The sequence below is a fragment of the Salvelinus namaycush genome, chromosome 25 (genome assembly GCF_016432855.1).
Source record: "Salvelinus namaycush isolate Seneca chromosome 25, SaNama_1.0, whole genome shotgun sequence".
NCBI classification, from domain to species: Eukaryota; Metazoa; Chordata; class Actinopteri; order Salmoniformes; family Salmonidae; genus Salvelinus; species Salvelinus namaycush.
The window spans coordinates 26,725,045-26,748,453 of record NC_052331.1 but is presented as its reverse complement, the minus strand read 5'-3'; the positions used below and the strand labels follow the sequence as shown (position 1 = coordinate 26,748,453).

Below are 23,409 nucleotides of genomic sequence, written 5' to 3'. Positions count from 1 at the left end.
TCCCTCGGCCCATCCCATCTATCTCTGCTGGCCACCCACTTCGGGTTTCTACGCAACACATATCTTTCAACTATGCTGTGTTGTTTAACGTGCAATTTCAATCTATCCAATCGAATAGAATCCACAGATTGCGAGTTGAAGATAAATACTTTTACTAAGAGTATTAGTATATTAGTAATTGACTGACCCAGTCTCTCCAGATCTCCTAACAGTACTATTTCTAGGGTCAATTTTAGATCAATTTTAGATCAATGCTATGTGTTTTCAACCATTCCTAAACCTGAGACCAGAAACAGGCTACCTGAGGGCAATACCAAAAATAAATGGTCTATTGATTCTGTATCCTCACAACAAAATCTGCAGAGCTTCGATGATTTTATGCCCCAAATATTCAAAATTTTAGCTGAAAAGTACGAAGTATTGAATCTTGCGATGTTTTATATATCAACCATGGAACATCAAAAATCTCTTCCCAACTATTTTGCAATCTGTATGGCACAGTTTTCAACATCCTGGTCCTCAAATGAAACTGGTATACTTTCCCATTTATGCTATTTTTATTCCTCCACCAGTTTTGAGCCTTTATATTTGGCAGACAAACTAGTTCCCTACCTCCTCCCGCTGCCACCTGCCTCCTCCATTTTTGGGGTAATGCTGTAATCAATTGGTTGTACTCTTGGATTGAGCAGACCTTCCCATACAAATCTGATAACTCCATGAACTCTACCATTCCAAATTACAATATAATTTAAGAACAAAATACCCTTTTCAAGCACCGTTCCCATAAATACACATATTTTATCAACCAGCACATTTGAGTTCAGCCATAATATTTGTTGAAATATTTGTTCTATCTTTTCAGGGGGATGAAATTGAAATTGTAGCCACCTCTGCAATGCTTGTTTGAAAAAGAGATACTTTGAAAAAAGAATCATTTTCAAATAATCGAAAATGAGACATGGCAATCTGCACAAAGGCAAAAAAGCCCAATTCAGGAAACTAGGCGTATGTCGCAAGTCAGGACATCACAGGAGAGCTGTTTGTACGTAAAAAAACATTTTTTTATCAAAATGCCTTCTCGAACATGTGAACTTTCATGTGCCTTAATATCAAACTTGTATGCCATCTGTAAATACTGTGGCAAAGAAGGGGGTCGAGTGATAAATGGCAGATATGTGAGAGCAGAACTAATAAACGGGCTCTGCCCGATCACTAAAATGGCCACCCCGATCAAAACTACAGATCACAAAATGGCCGACTGCCAAAACTACAAGTCCCAGAAGCAAGGGAACCCTCAGAAGGTGGAGCCGACACACAGATAAAGGGTCAAGAAAAACCAGGAAGAGGAAGAGAGGGCTGGAAGGATCTATGAACCGTAGAGAAAGAGACAATATATATTGGCTGGATTTACCGTGTATGAGCTGGACTGTTTTGGACTTACCTGTTGGCGTTTGGACCTGGACCTACCGAGAACCCGATTTGTGTACCGAACCCTGCTATCCTTGACTTTGCCTACGACCTGGGTGGACCAGGACGGAGAAACAAACACACAGGTACTGTCTTGTTCGAAATAACTCTCATTCTGGGGTAATTTGGTGACAGTTTCCCACTTAATTTGTGACAAACGCTCATAACCTTGAAGAGGTTTGCCACACGTGGTGGAGAATGTGGGCATATGGACTAACCATTCCGCTGGTTAGGTAAAAAAAAAAAAAAAAAAAAGTTCAGTTAGCACTCCAAAGGGGAGTCAGGTTTTTTTTTTGGTGGCTTTGTTTGGTTAGGACAGTTTCTCAGGAAAATGAGTATGGAGGGAGCCATACAGGCCCTGTTACAAGCGGCGGCCACCCAACAAGAGACAACTAGAGCTCAACAAATAGCTCATCAGGATGCAATGCGAATGTACCAGGACACATTACAGGTCCAGCACCGCACCAAGCAGCTGCTCAGATAAGAGCAAGAGAGAAACACTCGGGAGTTAAGAGAAGGCCTACAGGGGCTAGCGGGCCAAATTGGGGCTCAATTACCAGCTGCAAATACCCAGAGTCGGGCCAATCATTTTCTTCAAAAAATGACAGCACAGGATGATGTGGAAGCATATCTTACCACCTTCGAAAGGACTGCAGAGAGGGAGAAGTGGCCGAAAGAAGAATGGGCAGGGCTTCTGGCACCATACCTGGCAGGGGACGCTCAAAAAGCGTATCTCGACCTGGAGTTGAAAGATGCACAGGATTACGATAAACTAAAGGGAGAGATTCTGACTAGACTGGGAGTGACCGATACTGTGAGGGCACACCGCTTCCACCAGTGGTCCTACCGATCTGGACAACCTCCCCGAACACAGATGTTCGACTTGATTCACCTGGCACGGAAATGGTTGCGACCGGAGACCCGTTCCTCCGCCGAGATTGTCGAGACCATCGTACTCAACCAGTTTCAGCGAGGTCTACCCCAAGAAGTGCGACGATGGGTTGGCCAGAAAGAGGTACTTTCCGCCGACCATCTCGTGGGCCTGGTTGAACGGTATTGTACGGCAGGAACAGCTGAGCAGGCACAGGAGGAAAGATTCCCATTCCCCAGGCCTGGGCGAACCAGCGGACAGGGTAAGACTGTCCCAACAGGTGGAGGGGGAAGAGAGCAGCGTGGGGCCATGAGGAAAGAATCAGAATCGGGCCGAGACACGAAGGGAAAAAACGGAAACCGGGACCGGGGGTCGAGGGAGTCTCCCCCCCGAACCCCTATTATCTGTTCCAATTGTAATCGACCAGGACATATTGCAGCCTACTGCCCTATTAAAGAAGAGCCAATGCAAGGTAACCTCGGTGAAAAAGAAGATGATATGTGGGTATGCATGTCCTGTTGTAACCACTGTACTTGAAAGATCAAGAAACAAACATATGTGCAGGGTGACGGTTGAAGGGAAAGAGGTTGAAGCACTGCTGGATTCCGGCAGTATGCTAACCCTGGTTGTTGCAAACCTAGTGCCAACTCATAAACTGGATACAAGTCAGGATATCAGTGTTTCATGCATTCATGGGGATACCCGTCTGTACCCCACAGCCTAAGTGAGCATACAAACAGAGGACGGTCTGCTGGATTGTGAGGTTGGCGTGGTCCCAAAGATACCATATGATGTAATATTGGGTAGATACTTTCCTAATTTTGCGAAGTTAGGCCAAAAGAATGGCATATTTGAGAAGCCAACAACCCTGACCAAGCAGGAAGAAGTATGGGGTCTTCAAGAAAAGAGGTCTCCCAGGGGCCAACCTCACAGGTGCTAGTAGGGGAGGATGAGGATGAAGTGGCAAACCTTGTTGATAACGAACAGCCCGGTACTAGTGGGTCTGGGGTCGATCTGAATCCAGAGGATGACGATCTAGAACCAGCAGACCTGGCAGGGTCCTTGACTCATTTCGGGATGGCCCAAAACCAGGATCCAACCCTGCAGCAAGCCAGAGCAGACGTGCAGGTCGTCGATGGTACTCCCATAAATGATGGGATGAGGCCTAATAGTTTCCCCACTTCATTATGAAAAAAGGTTTGGTGTACAGAGTCTCAAAAATAGGGGTTGATGTGGTTGAACAGTTGTTGGTCCCCACCCGGTACCGGAGGACAGTACTGGATCTAGCTCATGGGCACATTCTGGGTGGACACCTTGGTATCGATAAAACCAGAGACCGGATTGTAAGGAGGTTTTACTGGCCAGGAATTCAGGCTGAAGTGGCTCGGCATTGTGGAGAGTGCCCGGAGTGCCAGTTAACAGCTCCCCGACCAGCTGTTAGAAGCCCGTTAGTGCCACTCCCCATAATCAAAACACCATTTGAGAGGATAGCGATGGATATAGTGGGCCCACTACCCAAATCCGCCAGAGGACACCAATACATTCTGGTCATTCTAGATTATGCCACTCGCTACCCAGAAGCCATTCCCCTTCGGACGATGACTTCCAAAAATATCGCCAAGGAATTAGTGCTCTTGTTCACCAGGGTAGGGGTTCCAAAGGAGATCCTTACTGACCAGGGGACCCCCTTTATGTCTCGCCTTATGGCGGACCTTTGTAAATTGTGGCAGGTGAAACAGTTGAGGACATCGGTTTACCATCCTCAGACGGACGGGCTGGTTGAGAGATTCAACAGGACCCTGAAGTCAATGCTCAGGAAGGTAATCGATAAGGATGGGAAAAACTGGGATTGCATGTTGCCGTATCTGATGTTTGCCATTAGAGCGGTTCCTCAAGCCTCGCTGGGGTTTTCTCCCTTTGAGCTGGTATATGGGAGGCACCCCCGGGGAATCTTAGGCATCGCCCGGGAAACCTGGGAGCACCAATCCACCCCGTATACTAATGTCATAGAGCACGTCACGGCAATGCAATGCAAGACAGGATAGCCACAGTCATTTCCATCGTCCGAGGGCACATGAGACAAGCACAAGAGCACCAGCGGAGGCTCTCTGCTGTAATCCAGTGCTGGTGGTACCAGACTTTGAGAAAGAGTTTGTGGTTCAGACGGATGCCTCAGAGGTCGGCTTGGGAGCAGTGCTATCCCAAGAGGTAGAAGGGGTGGAACACCCCATCCTGTTTTTAAGCAGGAAGCTGGGCCCACAGGAAACCAACTACGCAGTGGTTGAGAAAGAGGCGCTGGCAGTAAAGTGGGCTCTAGAAAGCCTGAAATACTACCTGCTGAGGCGCCACTTCACCCTCATCAGTGACCATGCCCCACTCACCTGGATGCATAGGGCTAAAGAGAAGAATGCTCGGGTGATGCGGGAATGGGAAATGTGGATGGGTTATCCCATGCACGATGTAATCCAACTTGGCTTACAAGTTTGTTATTAAGGCACATGAAAGTTCACATGTTCCAGAAGGCATTTTGATTAAAAAAAATGTTACGTTCAAATGGTTCTCCTGTGAAGTAGTGACACGCGACATACGCCTAGTTTCCTGAAACTACTCACATTTGGAGAAACAAAAAACAGATTGAGAATCAAGCCCCCCCCCCACACACACACACATTCAGTGTCTGATTTTGAACACCCTTTTCTGTGTTGCTGCACATGGACTTTCACACTGCGCACTCTCTCTCTCTCTATCTCTCTCTGTGTGTACAGTATGCTTTGAACAGGGGTCTCTGCTCTCAGCCAGGCCACCTTTAAACCCAATTATAAAGCCTTCTGACTCTTCCTGTACTCTCCCCATTACTGGGCTACAGAAAGGCCATGGCGACACGGAAAAATGGGAGAGCGGGAGAAAGAGAGAGAAAGGACAGAAGAGAGAATAAAAGGAGAGAAAGACTGAAAGAAACAAAAGGCCCTCAATAGGCTGAATAGAGGAATCGCAGAGGGCAGCAGTGTGTCCCAAACAAAGCAAGAGAATTGAGCCCCAGACATAGACTGGGACCACACATTATAATGACCCCCCCCCCCCCCCCCCACACACACACACACATACACACACGTGCACACACAGCTCACTAATGCAGGGTCAGTCTCTAATGATGCACACATGAATCCTGCACCTCCACTCTGACACAATAAAGAGAAACCACATATGGAGTTGTTGTCATACTCTATGGATAGACAGATCCTCCTCTCTCAGTTCTTTCACTCTCTCACTCTCCTTTTCTCTGTCATGTTTCCCCTCTTCTTATCTGACTCCCTAACTTCCATTTATTCATCTCAATACGGTTACCTTTTCACTCTCCCTCTTCTTCTTTCACTTCTACTCGCCTCATCCAACTTTCTCAAGACTCCACATAGTTCATGAACCTTGCGGAAGCCAAAACTTGACCCCCACTTAGTTAGACCCGTTTCCCATACATACCAGACCCTACTCCTGCGCTCTCTCCCTGTCTAACTGAGCCAATATTTTTGACTAGTCCATCCCAATGTCCCTCACTGCAATCATCATCCCTTTGATTGACTCAGCACAAAGGCTTCACTTTTTCCCCTGTTTTTAAAGCTTCTCACTTGGTCTAGAGTCTGTTCTCAACTTGACTAATTGTTGGAAAGATTGTTGCTTCCATCAATGTAATTTTCTGCATAATTTCTAATCCCTTATACCTTTTTTTGGTAAATATACACAGTTGAAGTGGGAAGTTTACATACACTTAGGTTGGAGTCATTAAAACTCGTTTTTCAACCACTCCACACATTTCTTGTTAACAAACTATAGTTTTGGCAAGTCGGTTAGGACATCTACTTTGTGCATGACACATCATTTTTCCAACAATTGTTTACAGACAGATTATTTCAATTATAATTCACTATATCACAATTCCAGTGGGTCAGAAGTTTACATACACTAAGTTGACTGTGCCTTTAAACTGCTTGGAAAATTCCATAAAATGATGTCATGGCTTTAGAAGCTTCTGATAAATTATGTCAATTAACCTGAGTCAATTGGAGGTGTACCTGTGGATATATTTCAAAGCCTACCTTCAAACTCAGTGCCTCAATCAGCCAAGACCTCAGATAGAAAATTGTAGACCTCCACAAGTCTGGTTCATCCTTGGCAGCAATTTCCAAATGCCTGAAGGTACCAAGTTCCTCTGTACAAACAATAGTACGAAAGTCTAAACACTATGGGACCACGCAGCCGTCATAGACGCGTTCTGTCTCCTAGAGATGAACGTACTTTGGTGCGAAAAGTGCAAATCAATTCCAGAACAACAGCAAAGGACCTTGTGAAGATGCTGAAGGAAACAGGACAAAAGTATCTATATCCACAGTAAAAATAGGCCTATATCGACATAACCTGAAAGGCCGCTCAGCATGGAAGAAGCCACTGCTCCAAAACCACCATAAAAAAGCCAGACTACGGTTTGCAACTGCACATGGGGACAAAGAGCATACTTTTTGCAGAAATGTCCTCTGGTCTGATGAAACAAAAATAGAACTGTTTGGCCATAATGACCATCGTTATGTTTGGAGGAAAAAGGGCGAGGCTTGTAAGCCGAAGAACATCATCCCAACCTTGAAGCACGGGGGGTGGCAGCATCATGTTGTGAGGGTGCTTTCCTGCAGGAGGGACTGGTGCACTTCACAAAATAGATGGCATCATGAGGTAGGAAAATTATGTGGATATATTGAAGCAACATCTCATGACATCAGTCAGGAAGTTAAAGCTTGGTCGCAAATGGGTCTTCCAAATGGACAATGACCCAAAGCATACTTCCAAAGTTGTGGCAAAACTGCTTAAGGACAACAAAGTCAAGGTATTGGAGTGCCCATCACAAAGCCCTGACCTTAATCCAATAGAAGATTTGTGGGCAGAACTGAAAAAGTGTGTGCGAGCAAGGAGGCCTACAAACCTGACTCAGTTACACCAGCCCTGTCAAAGGAATGGGCCAAAATTCACCCAATTTATTGTGGGACGCTTGTGGAAGGCTACCCGACACGTTTGACTCAAGTTAAACAATTTAAAGGCAATGCTACCAAATACTAATTGAGTGTATGTAAACTTCTGACTCACTGGGAATGTGATGAAAGAAATAAAGCTGAAAGAAATGTTTCTCTGTACTATTATTCTGACATTTCACATTCTTAAAATAAAGTGGTGATCCTAACTGACCTAAGACAGGGAATTTTTACTAGGATTAAATGTCGGGAATTGTGAAAAACTGAGTTTAAATGTATTTGGCTAAGGTGTATGTAAACATCCGACGTCAACTGTACACGTAATACACATGCGTACATATACAGATATATACATACTTTTTTTTAGAATATAGCTTTATTATTCCCCCGCAAACCCTACCACCCTTCCCCCAATTGGAGTAAACTAATAAACGATAACACTTAGGCTTCTACCTTCAGTTTATACATCTTATACACATTATACAGACACAATCTATTTTACAATAGTTGTATTTTGTTTGTTTTTAAGTCCTTCCTCTATTTCTGATGTCCATCCAGTTTGATTTCTATTTTTAACTGTGCTATTTCACAAGATTTCTGAACATATGTACATTTTACAGACCCCGTATGTTTTACATTGGTTATCTTGTTATTAGTCCCACCCTTCAGCTCCATTCAACCTCTCCCACCTATCGCTTAACACCATCCATTTGGGATTTCTATTTGCCATATTTTTCATCTGTGCTGTGATGCTTCACAACAGTACTGAACCTTTCTATTCTCATAGCTTCTACAGATTGTGAATTAAAAATAAACATTTTTGTAAAAATAATAATTCGATTATTGATTGATTGACTATGGCTTTTCAAATCACCCAGTATTGCTATCTGCAGCGTTAGTTCTAGGCAAATGTTGCAATTCTTCAGTCATTCCTGGACCTGTGACTAAAAACGAGCTACATATAGCCAATACCAAAATAAATTATCTAATGACTCTGCATCCTCACAGCAAAATCTGCAGAGCTGGGAAGATTGTATCCCCTATATACAGTGGGGCAAAAAAATATTTAGTCAGCCACCAATTGTGCAAGTTCTCCCACTTAAAAAGATGAGAGAGGCCTGTAATTTTCATCATAGGTACACTTCAACTATGACAGACAAAATGAGGGAAAAAAATCCAGAAAATCACATTGTAGGATTTTTTATGAATTTATTTGCAAATTATGGTGGAAAATAAGTATTTGGTCACCTACAAACAAGCAAGATTTCTGGCTCTCACAGACCTGTAACTTCTTCTTTAAGAGGCTCCTCTGTCCTCCACTCGTTACCTGTATTAATGGCACCTGTTTGAACTTGTTATCAGTATAAAAGACACCTGTCCACAACCTCAAACAGTCACACTCCAAACTCCACTATGGCCAAGACCAAAGAGCTGTCAAAGGACACCAGAAACAAAATTGTAGACCTGCACCAGGCTGGGAAGACTGAATCTGCAATAGGTAAGCAGCTTGGTTTGAAGAAATCAACTGTGGGAGCTATTATTAGGAAATGGAAGACATACAAGACCACTGATAATCTCCCTCGATCTGGGGCTCCACGCAAGATCTCACCCCGTGGGGTCAAAATTATCACAATAACGGTGAGCAAAAATCCCAGAACCACACGGGGGGACCTAGTGAATGACCTGCAGAGAGCTGGGACCAAAGTAACAAAGCCTACCATCAGTAACACACTACACCGCCAGGGACTCAAATCCTGCAGTGCCAGACGTGTCCCCCTGCTTAAGCCAGTACATGTCCAGGCCCGTCTGAAGTTTGCTAGATAGCATTTGGATGATCCAGAAGAAGATTGGGAGAATGTCATATGGTCAGATGAAACCAAAATAGAACTTTTTGGTAAAAACTCAACTCGTCGTGCTTGGAGGACAAAGAATGCTGAGTTGCATCCAAAGAACACCATACCTACTGTGAAGCATGGGGGTGGAAACATCATGCTTTGGGGCTGTTTTTCTGCAAAGGGACCAGGACGACTGATCCGTGTAAAGGAAAGAATGAATGGGGCCATGTATCGTGAGATTTTGAGTGAAAACCTCCTTCCATCAGCAAGGGCATTGAAGATGAAACGTGGCTGGGTCTTTCAGCATGACAATGATCCCAAACACACCGCCCGGGCAACAAAAGAGTGGCTTCGTAAGAAGCATTTCAAGGTCCTGGAGTGGCCTAGCCAGTCTCCAGATCTCAACCCCATAGAAAATCTTTGGCGGGAGTTGAAAGTCCGTGTCCAGCAACAGCCCCAAAACATCACTGCTCTAGAGGAGATCTGCATGGAGGAATGGGCCAAAATACCAGCAACAGTGTGTGAAAACCTTGTGAAGACTTACAGAAAACGTTTGACCTCATTGCCAACAAAGGGTATATAACAAAGTATTGAGAAACTTTTGTTATTGACCAAATACTTATTTTCCACCATAATTTGCAAATAAATTAATTAAACATCCTACAATGTGATTTTCTGGAATATTGTTTTCTCATTTTGTCTGTCATAGTTGAAGTTTACCTATGATGAAAATTACAGGCCTCTCTCATCTTTTTAAGTGGGAGAACTTGCACAATTGTTGGCTGACTAAATACTTTTTTGCCCCACTGTATAACATTATATTGGTTGCAAGAATTTTGTATCGTAATTTAAATTGAAAAATTTGAAGTTTTGAATCCGGCGTTGTTTTGCGTATCAATTCATAAACCATGTGCCATGGAATGGGTACATTGAAGATCTCTTCCCAACCATTTTGCAATTTACTCCCTGGTCTCTTACTCTCATTCCTCTTTTCACATCTTACACTCAATTCAATTCAAGGGGCTTTATTGGCATGGGAAACATATGTTAACATTGCCAAAGCAAATGAGGTAGATAATATACAAAAGTGAAATAAACAATAAAAATGAACAGTAAACATTACACTGACAGAAGTTCCAAAATAATAAAGACATTACAAATGTCATATTATGTATATTTAAATACAGTGTTGTAACAATGTACAAATGGTTAAAGTACAAAAGGGAAAATAAACAAGTATAAAAATGGGTTGTATTTACAATGGTGTTTGTTCTTCACTGGTTGACCTTTTCTTGTGGCAACGGGTCACAAATCGTGCTGCTGTGATGGCACACTGACACACTCTCTTAGCCCCTTACTCTTTCTCACTCTTACCTCTCTTTCTAACCCCTCTCTCTATGTCCATGGCCTTGTCCCATCCCTCTCCCGGTGTCCCTGTCCTGCTACTCCTAATTAGCCGACGGTAACTGTGTGCTGTATTGGGGATAATGGCTCAAGGGGCCAGTCAGAGAGAGAGAGGGGGCAGGGGTGGGTGGACATGGGGACGCAAAGGACCCCAAAGCTGCTCCAGATGGCAGGGGCTCTGGTCACTTTGCCTCCAGCGCCCTTGTTGTCGCCCCCGGTGTCACCCCTGTTGGCATAACACAAAGACCCAGGATGAAGAGGGCCTATAGAGGGGCCAGAGAGAGAGACCTTACCCTCTCTCCCTTTACCTTTCAACCGTCTCTATCAATATTCCCTCTTCTCAAATTCACCCCACTTCGTGTTACTAAGCCAATATGTTATATTAGCCCTGAGTGGAGCTAATTTCCCTTTGGCTTAGGAAGTAGGTCCGTAAGTCACTATAAGTCTTGTAGTCATGAATCTTCTCTAGCCTGGTCTACAGAGGCTACTGAGGGGCTGTTGGGGGTGTTATCTAGTTGTTTCACAGGACACACACACACACACGCCACACACCACACAGACACACACACACTCCCAATCACCACAATTTGAACTTTGCATGTGCTCAATTTCCCCATGTAATTGTGTTTGCTGTAATTCCCATGTAGGCTACAGCTTTACACGCTTCACCATAGTTCTACTTCATGCTCCTTTAGCCTGTGTGATTACCCACATAGTGAAGAATTACATCCGTATAATTCATGTCATGACACCGACCGTAATCCCGGACCAACTTGTACCCCCTACACTAATTGTCGGAGTCATATCTAACACAATCTCAACCCTCTATGTAATGTGATACAATATGTAATTATACAGCAATTAAGGTGCCTTCTCCTCAAGCAGAAAGTGCTAACTATGTGTATGTGGTTAGGCTGTGTAATTACACAATCCTGTTGACAGTAAACCTGGCCCTTAGCTTTCAGGGTGACGGCACACTGTTTTTTTAATGGAGAATGAGTATATCTTTAGTATTCACTTAAGAGTGGATTCAGTGGAGGAGGTAGAAAGACAGACAGACAGACAGACAGACAGACAGACAGACAGACAGACAGACAGACAGACAGACAGACAGACAGACAGACAGACAGACAGACAGACAGACGCACGCACACACACACAGACAACTGGCGTATGAAGCTGAAACGGCCATTCACGACCCAATGTTATACAATTGACCAGAGCCCTGGCCTGTTCACGCAGCCCTGTTCCAAGGACCCCGTGCTGGGGCTGCCTTCAAAGAACTCCCGCCGGAAAAGAGACGGCTGGAATGTTGAATTGCCTTGACTCTTAGCGCGGATGAGGAGGAGAGGAGGAGGAAAAGGAGAGGGAGAGATGGAGTGATCCTCACTTTGAGCACTTTGTGGTCTTTGACTGTCTTTGTGCTGACTTTTTTTACAGGGTTCCCACACTGTCTGGGAGACAGCATCTTATCAGGGGCACACAGGAATTAGCATTGCCGCAAGACTGCCTGTCAAAGTGTGTGTGTGTGTGTGTGTGTGTGTGTGTGTGTGTGTGTGTGTGTGTGTGTGTGTGTGTGTGTGTGTGTGTGTGTGTGTGTGTGTGTGTGTGTTTGGAACAGAAAGTCTGTCTTTCAAAGCTACATTTGTTGGGGCAACACAACTTTAATGAGAGCTCCTCTCTGTCTGTCTGTCTGTCTGTCTGTCTGTCTGTCTGTGTCTGTCTGTCTGTCTGTCTGTTTGTCAGATAAAACCTAATCAAGTCTGCTATGCTCTCAGACATCCTATTTTCTCTACTGGTGATTTACACCAGACTATTCTTCTGTGTTAGGGCCAGTACACTTTGTTCTTACCTGTCAGAGTCTATTTGACACCTCTTTCACTTCTGTCTGTCTGACAAGCAGTGAGAGAGTGGACAGAAATGTTCTGAAGGTAGCTACATTGTCAGAGTGGATGCCTACACTCTTAGAAAAAAAGGTGCTCTCTAGAACCTAAAACGGATCTTTGGCTGTCTCCATAGAAGAACCCTTTGAAGAACCCTTTCCACAGAGGGTTTTACATGGAACCCAAGAGGGTTCTACCTGGAACCAAAAAGGGTTTCCTATGGGGACAGCCAAATAACCAGTTTGGAACTATTTTTCTGAGTGTAGAGAAATGCTTTCCAAATTATGGTAAGGGAGCCTATTAGATTTTGACCAGCCGCTCTTGTTGGTGAGGGATGGGTTTAGTCTAGAAACAAAGTTTTTAGTTGTATTTCTCTGACAAAGACAAATGAATTAGCAAAGTTTCAACCGGACAAAAAATAATGGGCATGTCTTCCTTAAGCCATTTTGTAGGCGTGGAATCATTTGAATGATTAAAAACAGTCATTTTTGAAAGAGGAGAGAGACATGCCATATCAGATTGTATTACTGTAGTTAGATCAGTGGTTGGCAGTGGATAATAATGTCTGAATAATATCAGATTGTATTACTCCAGGGATAGTTAGAACAGTGGAGAATGATGTCTTATTAATATCAGATTGTATTACTCCAGGGATAGTTAGATCAATGGAGAATGATGTCTAACTCATTTAAGTCCTAGATGGCCATTTGACACACACACACACACACGCACACACAAATACACACACACACACACACACACCTTAACCTTTATCTGTTCAGTTTATATTTATCTGGCTGAGCCTACTGATGTCCTGTCACACGACTCACATTTGCAAACATGATTTAGAGTACCTCTGTGTGTGTGTGTGTGTTTCTCACCCACTGTTTGACATACAATACACTAGCAAATATTGTATCACTCCCCTTCTCCTCCTCTTCTCCCTCTCCTCATCCTCATATCTTCCCTATTTCCCCTGTCTTCCCCCTCTCTCCTATGTTCTACCCAGCATCGGTATAGCAGAGTAACAATAGATGTATTAGAGTAATGCAGACTGCTTCTCTGACCCTCCCAGTCAATATGCTGCTCAATAGCCCAATGCTTTCTGAATGACTATGTCACACCCTGGCCTCTGTTATATTGATTTTCTTTATTAGTTTAGTTAGGTCAGGGTGTGACATGGGGGATGTTTGTGTGTTTTGTCTAGTTTAGGGTGTGTGTATTGTTTAGGGGGTTGTGTATAGTGTATGGGGTTGTGTTCAGTATAGAGGTTTAGGAAAGTCTATGGTTGCCTGGTTTGGTTCTCAATCAGAGACAGCTGTTTATTGTTGTCTCTGATTGGGAGCCATATTTAAGGCAGCCATAGGCTTTAGGTGATTGTGGGTAATTGTCTATGTCTAAACGTTAGTAGCTTGTGTGTGCACTTTCGTTTTGTAGCTTCACGGTCGTTTGTTGTTTTGTATAGTTTGTAAAAGTGTTTCGTTTCGTGTTCATCTTCGTTATAAATAAAAGGGAAGATGTATTCATATCACGCTGCGACTTGGTCCACTCTTTCACCAGAAGACGATCGTGACAGACTAGCACCCCCTGAGAACGCCAACATGTCCACTTAAAGGCCACCCCTCCACACACCCTTTAAACCCATTTCTGGCCCCTCTCCCTTCTGGCCCCTTTCACCTCCCGACCGTCCCTCTAGCCCTCCTTCAACCCCCCACCCCCGACTCCCACCCCTCCTAGTCCTAATCTTAAATGGAAAGGAAAACGTTTTGAATGTGAGTAATTTGACAGGGAAAAATCTGCTTGAAAATAGAGGCTGTCTGGGGCTGGGGCTGGCCTTTTCCTTCTCTCTACACCTCCACTCCTCCCCTCATTCCCCTACCCTCCATTTGGAGCACCCAGGCTGAGGGCTAATTGTGGCGTGGAGAGGGGGAACACTGCCATAAGATGAGAGAGGGAGGAGGCGGAGCGGAAAGGAAAAGGATGGGAAGGAGGGGAAGTGGCTTACACATTATTTTACATTTGTTACAACCTTTTCTGTAGTGTTTTAGCCTATAATAACTACATGGTAATTATAGTATTGCATATTACAGTGAATAGCAATATTGGTACGTTCAGGTTGCCATACCAAATAAAAGTCAAAGTGCATTATGGGAATGCAAATGTCAATTCATTATGCTATTAAACTTGATGCTAAACAGCATGGCTGCGTCTTTTTTACGCGAATATAGCACATTTTCCATCTCGCTGTGAGACATACAGAGAGTGTTTGTGTTGATAATTCATGTATTTCCAATCAAAATCCAGTATAGTGGGGCTACTAGAGCATATACTGTATGTGTGTCTTTCTGATATTGGAGCCTGTAACGTTTGCTCCCGCTCCTCCTCTGGTGCTCGAGGTGGCAAAGCTGCCCATCATTACACACACCTGTCACCATTGTTACTCCTCACCAGCGCTTCATCGGACTCACCTGGACTCCATCACATCATTGGTTGCCTCCCCTATATCTGTTACTTCCTCAGTTTCATTCCTGTGTCTGCATTGATGTTGTTTTGTTTCTCTTGTCCAGACGCTGTTCTTGTTTAGTTTCATGTGTAATTATTATTAAATTCTCACCCTGTAGTTGCTTTCCATCTCCCAGTGTCTGTGGTTACGGAACCGTTACAGAGCCATGGAGCAATACACTTTTTAGCAACATTTACCATGTGTACAAGTGAAGCTTTGAACTGAAAGTGGTTGCCCCAGTAACTAATGCTGGGGTCAAATGAGATTACGCTACTGATCTAAGCTTGCACTCCTTGATCTGCAAGATTGTAGGTTAGCTGTGTGTGTGTGCGTGCGTGTGTGTGCGTGTGTGTGTGCGTGCGTCTTGCGTGCAATATAGTTTGTGTAGGTGTGTGCGGGTTTTCGTGTGTGTGGTTGTATTTGTGTGGGTGTGTGTGTGTGTGTGTGTGTGTGTGTGTGTGTGTGTGTGTGTGTGTGTGTGTGTGTGTGTGTGTTTGTGCAACATTACCTGGGAGCATTAATGTGATTAGTAATGTGCTTGGCCTGACCCCGTCCTGGTGGTACCATGCAGGCTGTAAGCTCCTGTGCGGAAAAGCCTATCACTCAGTCTCTATACACACACGCGCACACACACACGCACACACACACAGACACATACACAAACTGCCCCATAACACCTTAATTCAGTGTGAAAGCAATTGGGTCTGGGACCTTGGATCAATAGCCCCGGCCAGGAGAGCCAGGGGCAGCTAGCCAGGGGGAACATCTCTGGCCCGGCCCAGCTATAATACATTTAGACCCACCATCGATTCAGTGATGGAAATACAAAGAACAGACCCACTCAACCGTACAGGTATTTTAGTGTGTGTTTGCATGTGTAAAAGGGTGAGAGATAGACTACGTGTGTGTGTGTGTGTGTGTGTGTGTGCGTGTGTGTGTGTGTGTGTGTGTGTGTGTGTGTGTGCATGCATGCATACGTGCATGTGTTTGTGTGTATGTGTGATATGATTTATTTTGGAGCCATCTGTGGTAAAGTGGGAATGGCATTTAATCTAGCACCGCTGAGACGGAGCCAAGGAAAAACCTCAAATATGTCCTAGTCGGGGGAAAGGTGTGTGCAGGTCGTCATAATATGTGTGTGTGATTTGTTTATGTCAGGGTGTGTGTGGTTGTGTTTATGTGTGCTTATAAGTTTTAATGTGCACACAAGTGTATGTGCCTGCTGTTTTTCAGGATGTGTGTGTGTATATGTGTGTTAGGACTGTGACAGTCATGTAATTTTGGATGACGGTAATTGACCAGACAATTGACCATGGTCTCTGCATTAACCGTTAAAATACCCAAAAATACAATAAAATAATAATATCATATTTTTGTGCTACATTTTCTCTGCCATAGAAACAGAATGAATAGAATGGGTGTCCCATTCAAGTCACTGATTGCATAATGGGTGGACTGGCGGCCATTGCGAGTGTACCCATACAGTTGTTGTAACGATTCTCGTCTGGTGAAGGAGAAGAGGACCAAAATGCAGCGTGGGAAGTGTTCGTCATAATATAATTGAAACTGAACACTACACAAAAGTAACAACGAGGAGAAAACGAAACAGTTCTGCAAGGTGAACAGACACTAAAACAGAAAATAAACACCCACAACCAAAATGGGGAAAACAGGCTACCTAAGTATGATTCTCAATCAGAGACAATGATCGACAGCTGCCTCTGATTGAGAACCATACCAGGCCAAACACAGAAATACAATAACATGACAGGAAATGCAAACTTGTGGTATATTTGAGTTTTAAAAAGGCCTTTGTAATTTCCACTTTGAAATTTCAGACTTAATTTGCCCTAAAAAAAATTTATCAACATCCTACAAAAAATTTCAATTTATTATAATCCACATAATAATACATTTCCTTTTCCTTCAGGATTATTTCCGTGCTGTAGCAAACTGGATCAAATTAAGATCCCACATCTGTAGGTGCGAAGCAGGAAGTTAAAGCAGGAAGGTATTGCATCACATTACCAGGCAGCCATTGCGAGTGTACGTATGAGTTTACCAGTCAAATTGCCTGGGTAGAGGTTCCAAGCCCATTCTATTCATTCTATTTCTATGTGTGATGCGGCTGTATAGTGGGGGGTGTTGCCTAGGCAACCGAAGACTAGTTTGCTGCAACACATTGCTTGCTTCACCAAGGAGCAACAAAGTTTCATCAAGATGTTAAGAGTCTATGTTACCGCACAAACGGAATCAACCACACGAATGCAATGCCGTCCCGTCTTCAGTAAAACATCTTTTTTATGGTTATGATGTTTTTTGTTTATTTCATGACGGTCTTCATCCATAACCGTCGGTTACACGGTTATATGGTGTCTGTGTGTCTGTATGTCCATGCATTGATGCATTGGCCCATATGTTTGTTTGTGTTCTGTTTCTATGAATTCTAAAGTGTGATGGTATGGTCACACTTTATTTGGATAGTCCCATATAGATGATCTACCGACAGTCATACTATCAACATACCACGTTATATGTTGATAAACAACTGTTTGCTGAGGTTACGGGTACATGCTGACTAGACCAGGCTCCGCATGTGTATGTTGATTTTGTCCATCCACACCAGACGCGATCAGGACACGCAGGTTGAAATATCAAAACCAACTCTAAACCTACTATATTCATTTGGGGACAGGTCGAAACACATTGTAACGGCAGCCTTCCCTCTCTTCACTATAAGAGAGGGTGAAACAGGGATCGGACCAACACGCAGCGTAGCCAGTGCTCAACATGTTTAATTCAACAAAAACAGTGAACACTTACAACGAACAAAATAACAAAATGTGGCAAACCGAAACAGTCCTATCTGGTGCAGAATACAAACACAGAGACAGGAAACAACCACCCACAATCCCCAACACAAAACAAGCCACCTATATATGATTCTCAATCAGGGACAACGATTGACAGCTGTCTCTGATTGAGAACCATATTAGGCTGAACACAGAAACAGACGAACTAGACACACAACATAGAATTCCCACCCAGCTCACGTCCTGACCAACACTAAACAAGCAAAACACATAAGAACTCTGGTCAGGACGTTACAGTACCCCCCCCCCCCTGAGGTGCGGACTCCGAACGCACCCCTAAAACTCAAGGGGAGGGTCTGGGTGGGCATTTGTCCGCGGTGGCGGCTCCGGCGGTGGACGAGGACACCACTCCACCACTGTCTTTGTCCCCCTCCTTAGCGTCCTTTGAGTGGCGACCCTCGCCCACGACCTCGGCCTAAGAATCCTCCCCAAGGCCCCCACATGATTTAGGAGGTAGCTCAGGACAGAGAGGTAGCTCAGGACAGAGAGGTAGCTCAGGACAGAGAGGTAGCTCAAGACAGAGGGGCAGCTCCGGACAGAGAGGCAACTCCGGACAGAGAGGCAGCTCCGGACTGAATGGCAGCTCCGGACTGAATGGCAGCTCCGGACTGAATGGCAGCTCCGGACTGAATGGCAGCTCCGGACTGAGTGGCAGCTCCGGACTGAGTGGCAGCTCCGGACTGAGTGGCAGCTCCTGACTGTAGGGCCGCTCATGACTGGTGGGCCGCTCATGACTGGTGGGCCGCTCATGACTGTAGGGCCGCTCATGACTGTAGGGCAGCTCATGACTGTAGGGCAGCTCATGACTGTAGGGCAGCTCATGACTGTAGGGCAGCTCATGACTGGAAGGCAGCTCATGACTGGAAGGCGGCTCATGACTGGAAGGCGGCTCATGACTGGAAGGCGGCTCATGACTGGAAGGCGGCTCATGACTGGAAGGCGGCTCATGACTGGAGGGCGGCTCATGACTGTAGGGCGGCTCATGACTGTAGGGCGGCTCATGACTGGAGGGCGGCTCATGACTGGAGGGCGGCTCATGACTGGAGGGCGGCTCATGACTGGAGGGCGGCTCTGGCAGCTCCTGACTGGCTGGTGGCTCTGGCAGCTCCTGACTGGCTGGCGGCTCTGGCAGCTCCTGACTGGCTGGCGGCTCTGGCAGCTCCTGACTGGCTGGCGGCTCTGGCAGCTCCTGACTGGCTGGCGGCTCTGGTAGCTCCTGACTGGCTGGCGGCTCTGGCAGCTCCTGACTGGCTGGCGGCTCTGGCAGCTCCTGACTGGCGGACGGCTCTAGCGGCTCGGGACAGATGGGCGGCTCTAATGGCTCGGGACAGACGGGCGGCTCTAATGGCTCGGGACAGACGGGCGGCTCTGAAGGCTCGTGGCAGACGGATGGCTCAGATGGCGCTGGGCAGACGGATGGCTCAGATGGCGCTGGGCAGACGGATGGCTCAGATGGCGCTGGGCAGACGGATGGCTCAGATGGCGCTGGGCAGACGGATGGCTCAGATGGCGCTGGGCAGACGAGCAGTGCAGGCGGCGTTGGGCAGACGGCCGACTCTGACCTGCTGAGGCGCACAGTAGGCCTGGTGCGTGGTGCCGGAACTGGTGGTACCGGACTGGAGACACGCACCTCAAGGCTAGTGCGGGGAACAGGAACAGGGTACACTGGACTCTCGAGGCGCACTATAGGCCTGGTGCGTGGTACCGGAACTGGAGGTACCGGGCTGAGGACACGCACCTCAGGGCGAGTGCGGGGAGAAGGAACAATGCGTACAGGGCTCTGGAGACGCACAGGAGGCTTGGTGCGTGGTGCCGGAACTGGAGGTACTGGGCTGGAGACACGCACCATAGGGAGAGTGCGAGGAGGAGGAACAGGCCTCTGGAGACGCACCGGAAGCCTGGTGCGTGGTGTAGGCACTGGTGGTACTGGGCTGGGGCCACGCACCATAAGGCGAGTGCGGGGTGGTGGAACTGGAGGAAATGGGCTGGGGCGGGAAGGTGGCGCCGGATTTACCGGACCGTGCAGGCGTACTGGCTCCCTTGAGCACCGAGCCTGCCCAACCTTACCTGATTGAATGCTCCCCGTAGCCCGTCCAGTGCGGGAAGGTGGAATAACCCGCACTGGGCTGTGTTGGCGAACCGGGGACACCATGCGTAAGGTTGGTGCCATGTACACCGGCCCGAGGAGACGTACTGGAGGCCAGCTATGTAGAGCCGGCTTCATGGCACTTGGCTCAATGCTCAATCTAGCCCGGCCAGTGCGGGGAGGTGGAATAACCCGCACCGGGCTATGCACACGTACAGGAGACACCGTGCGCTCTTCCGCATAACACGGTGTCTGCCCGTACTCCCGCTCTCCACGGTAAGCATGGGAAGTGGGCGCAGGTTTCCTACCTACCTTCGCCACACTACCCTTTACCCCCCCCCCCCAAGACATTTTTGGGGTTTCTTCACGGGCTTCCAGCCACGCTTCCGTGCTGCCTCCTCATACCACCGCTCCTGGGCTTTAGCTGCCTCCATCTCTTCCCGAGAGCGGCGATATTCTCCAATGTGAGCCCAGTGTCCTTTACCCTCCAGAATTTCCTCCCATGTCCAGGATTCCTGTGTAGTGGGCCGCTGCTGCTCGTACTCACGCTGCTTGGTCCGACTTTGGTGGGTGGTTCTGTAACGTCAGCCTTCCCTCTCTTCACTATAAGAGAGGGTGAAACAGGGATCGGACCAATACGCAGCGTATGCCAGTGCTCAACATGTTTAATTCAACAAAAACAGTGAACACTTACAACGAACAAAATAACAAAATGTGGCAAACCGAAACAGTCCTATCTGGTGCAGAATACAAACACAGAGACAGGAAACAACCACCCACAATCCCCAACACAAAACAAGCCACCTATATATGATTCTCAATCAGGGACAACGATTGACAGCTGTCTCTGATTGAGAACCATATTAGGCTGAACACAGAAACAGACGAACTAGACACACAACATAGAATTCCCACCCAGCTCACGTCCTGACCAACACTAAACAAGCAAAACACATAAGAACTCTGGTTAGGACGTTACACACATGAAACATTCATGAACGTTTAGCTGGCTGAAATGATTGAAAAACATGTATGTGTAAATGCATTTTACAATGCTCGCGCACACAACACAGGCGGTGTGGTCCGCATGTTAGGGATCGGGTATGGGTTAAGTTTAGGTTTAGGATAAGGATTAAGGTTAGATCTAGTGTTAGGATAGTTAGTTGAAATGTTGTTGACAGTTATTTAACATCTACTGAACATCTACAAACCATCTGGGACTATCCAAAAACAGTGTTACCGAAGGTACAAATAGCAGTATGTTGTCGTGGAAATTCATACTGAGAGAGACTTTGTCATTTCTTCAAACAATCGTCTTTATTTAATATTGATTAATTACTGCAATAATGAGACTGGTCGACCCCAACACACGGTCAGTGTTGGACCGAGTAACCTAATCTTTACACAAATGCAGAGTTCTTTATGTAGCTGACACTAAGAAGGCTTTGTCATGGTTGGTTCCACCCCTCCCATGCAGACCAAGGGGCATCATAAGCCACTCTGGGTTCATCCGGTCGTTATTTGCCCGGGGTTGTTGTCTTAACCCCACCCTGGCTTAGTTTCCAAGTTGGAAGGATGATTTGGGGATTGTTCTACTCCTAAGCTATCCATAGTAAAACATATTCTTGTCTATGTAATGCAGTCTTTAACTAATTTGTCAGCTCCAGCCATCTCTAGTGACCATACACCCAGATTATCTGCAGGGAACTAGAGTGGTGACCATAAAAACATAGACACTAGTAGGACAGAAATGTCTTACAATTAGTTAAATATGAATCGTTAACCATTAATATCAAATAGAGCAGGTAAATACGTAATTTTTCTATCACAATGTACATGCAAGTGTGTTTCCGTGTGCGAGTCTCACTGCATCTATACTCTATCAGTGCGTGTTTTGTGTACATCCTTTACATATGTGTGTTTCTTGGTATGTGAGAGCAAACATGTTAATGTGTTCTTCTTCTATATGCATGCAGTTGTTTCTGTGTATGTAGGTGTGTGTATCCATGTGTGTGTGATCTGCGTGTCACTGGCAGGTCACGTCACAGTATGGTGTGTGTGTGATGGCACTGTGTGTGTGTGTGTGTGTGTGTAACATGCTTATGACGGTCACTCTCAGGTCACACAGCGGGTTGCTGCTATGCTTGGGTGTGTGTAGGTGTGTGTAGGTGTGCGTGTGTATAGTGTTTGTCTGACGGTCACTTTCAGGTCACAGCGCTGTGGGTGATGGCTCGCTGTGGATACTGATTGTGTGTGCGTGTGTAAGTCTGTGTGTGTGTGTGTGTGTGTGTGTGTGTGTGTGTGTGTGTGTGTGTGTGTGTGTGTGTGTGTGTGTGTGTGTGTGTGTGTGTGTGTGTGTGTGTGTGTGTGTGTGAAAAGACCAGATGGTTGGGGTGTCGACTCAGTGCCAACTAAAGGGAAAGGGGAAGCACACAGATCTACAGTGTGGTGTGTGGATGCACCACGGAAATGACTCAGACACTTATATCTTATTCCAGTTCTTCTTCTCTACAAACAGAAAGAAAACAAAAAGAACTGGGAAAAACTGAAACTTGGAAAAACTAAACGGAGAAAACAGAATTCGGGAAAAAACCAAATGGAGCTGGATTAGGCATAAAGCCCTTTAGGGCCCTTAACTCACTCCTTTGAAATGTTAAAGGTACCAAAGTTGGTGCACATATTCTGACCATACAAAAGTAGTGTGCTATTTTCTTCTAGTGTTGATGCGATATTTTCTGACCCCATTTCAAAAGTTCCAGTCTTGAGATTAGATGTAAAATGTGCGTTAATGGAATGCAATTTTCTTTTTCTTCCACTGATGCCATAAGAACTCTCACATATGAAGTGTATGCGTGTGGGTGAGTGTGTGGGTGACCTTGTGCGTGTGTTCTTTTGTGTGTATGTGTGTACGTCATGTGTGCGTGCCCGTGTGTACTGTACAGTAGATGCCCTGTAGCGCTCCAAGCATGTGTGCCATGTCCCAGGGTATCAGTTTATCACTGGAACAACAGCAGTCTGGTAACTGGAACAACATCAGTCTGGTCACTGGAACAACAGCAGTCTGGTCACTGGAACAGCAGCAGTCTGGTCACTGGAACAGCAGCAGTCTGGTCACTGGAACAGCAGCAGTCTGGTCACTGGAACAGCAGCAGTCTGGTCACTGGAACAACAGCAGTCTGGTCACTGGAACAACAGCAGTCTGGTCACTGGAACAACAGCAGTCTGGTCACTGGAACAACAGCAGTCTGGTCACTGGAACAACAGCAGTCTGGTCACTGGAACAACAGCAGTCTGGTCACTGGAAAAACAGCAGTCTGGTCACTGGAAAAACAGCAGTCTGGTCACTGGAACAACAGCAGTCTGGTCACTGGAACAACAGCAGTCTGGTCACTGGAACAACAGCAGTCTGGTCACTGGAACAACAGCAGTCTGGTCACTGGAACAACAGCAGTCTGGTCACTGGAACAACAGCAGT

The 23,409-nt window shown here is 45.9% G+C and overlaps 1 protein-coding gene across 1 annotated transcript in view; it reads left to right on the top strand.

Moving 5' to 3' along the window:
* The first annotated feature begins 2,068 nt into the window (after positions 1-2,068).
* LOC120019855 (ephrin type-B receptor 1-B-like) overlaps positions 2,069-23,409 on the top strand; it is a 165,925-nt gene continuing 144,584 nt past the window's right edge. The window contains exons 1-2 of the mRNA XM_038963269.1: positions 2,069-2,810; positions 4,461-4,700. Coding sequence (XP_038819197.1) covers positions 2,069-2,810; positions 4,461-4,700 — 982 coding nt within the window. The remainder of the gene's footprint in view (positions 2,811-4,460; positions 4,701-23,409) is intronic.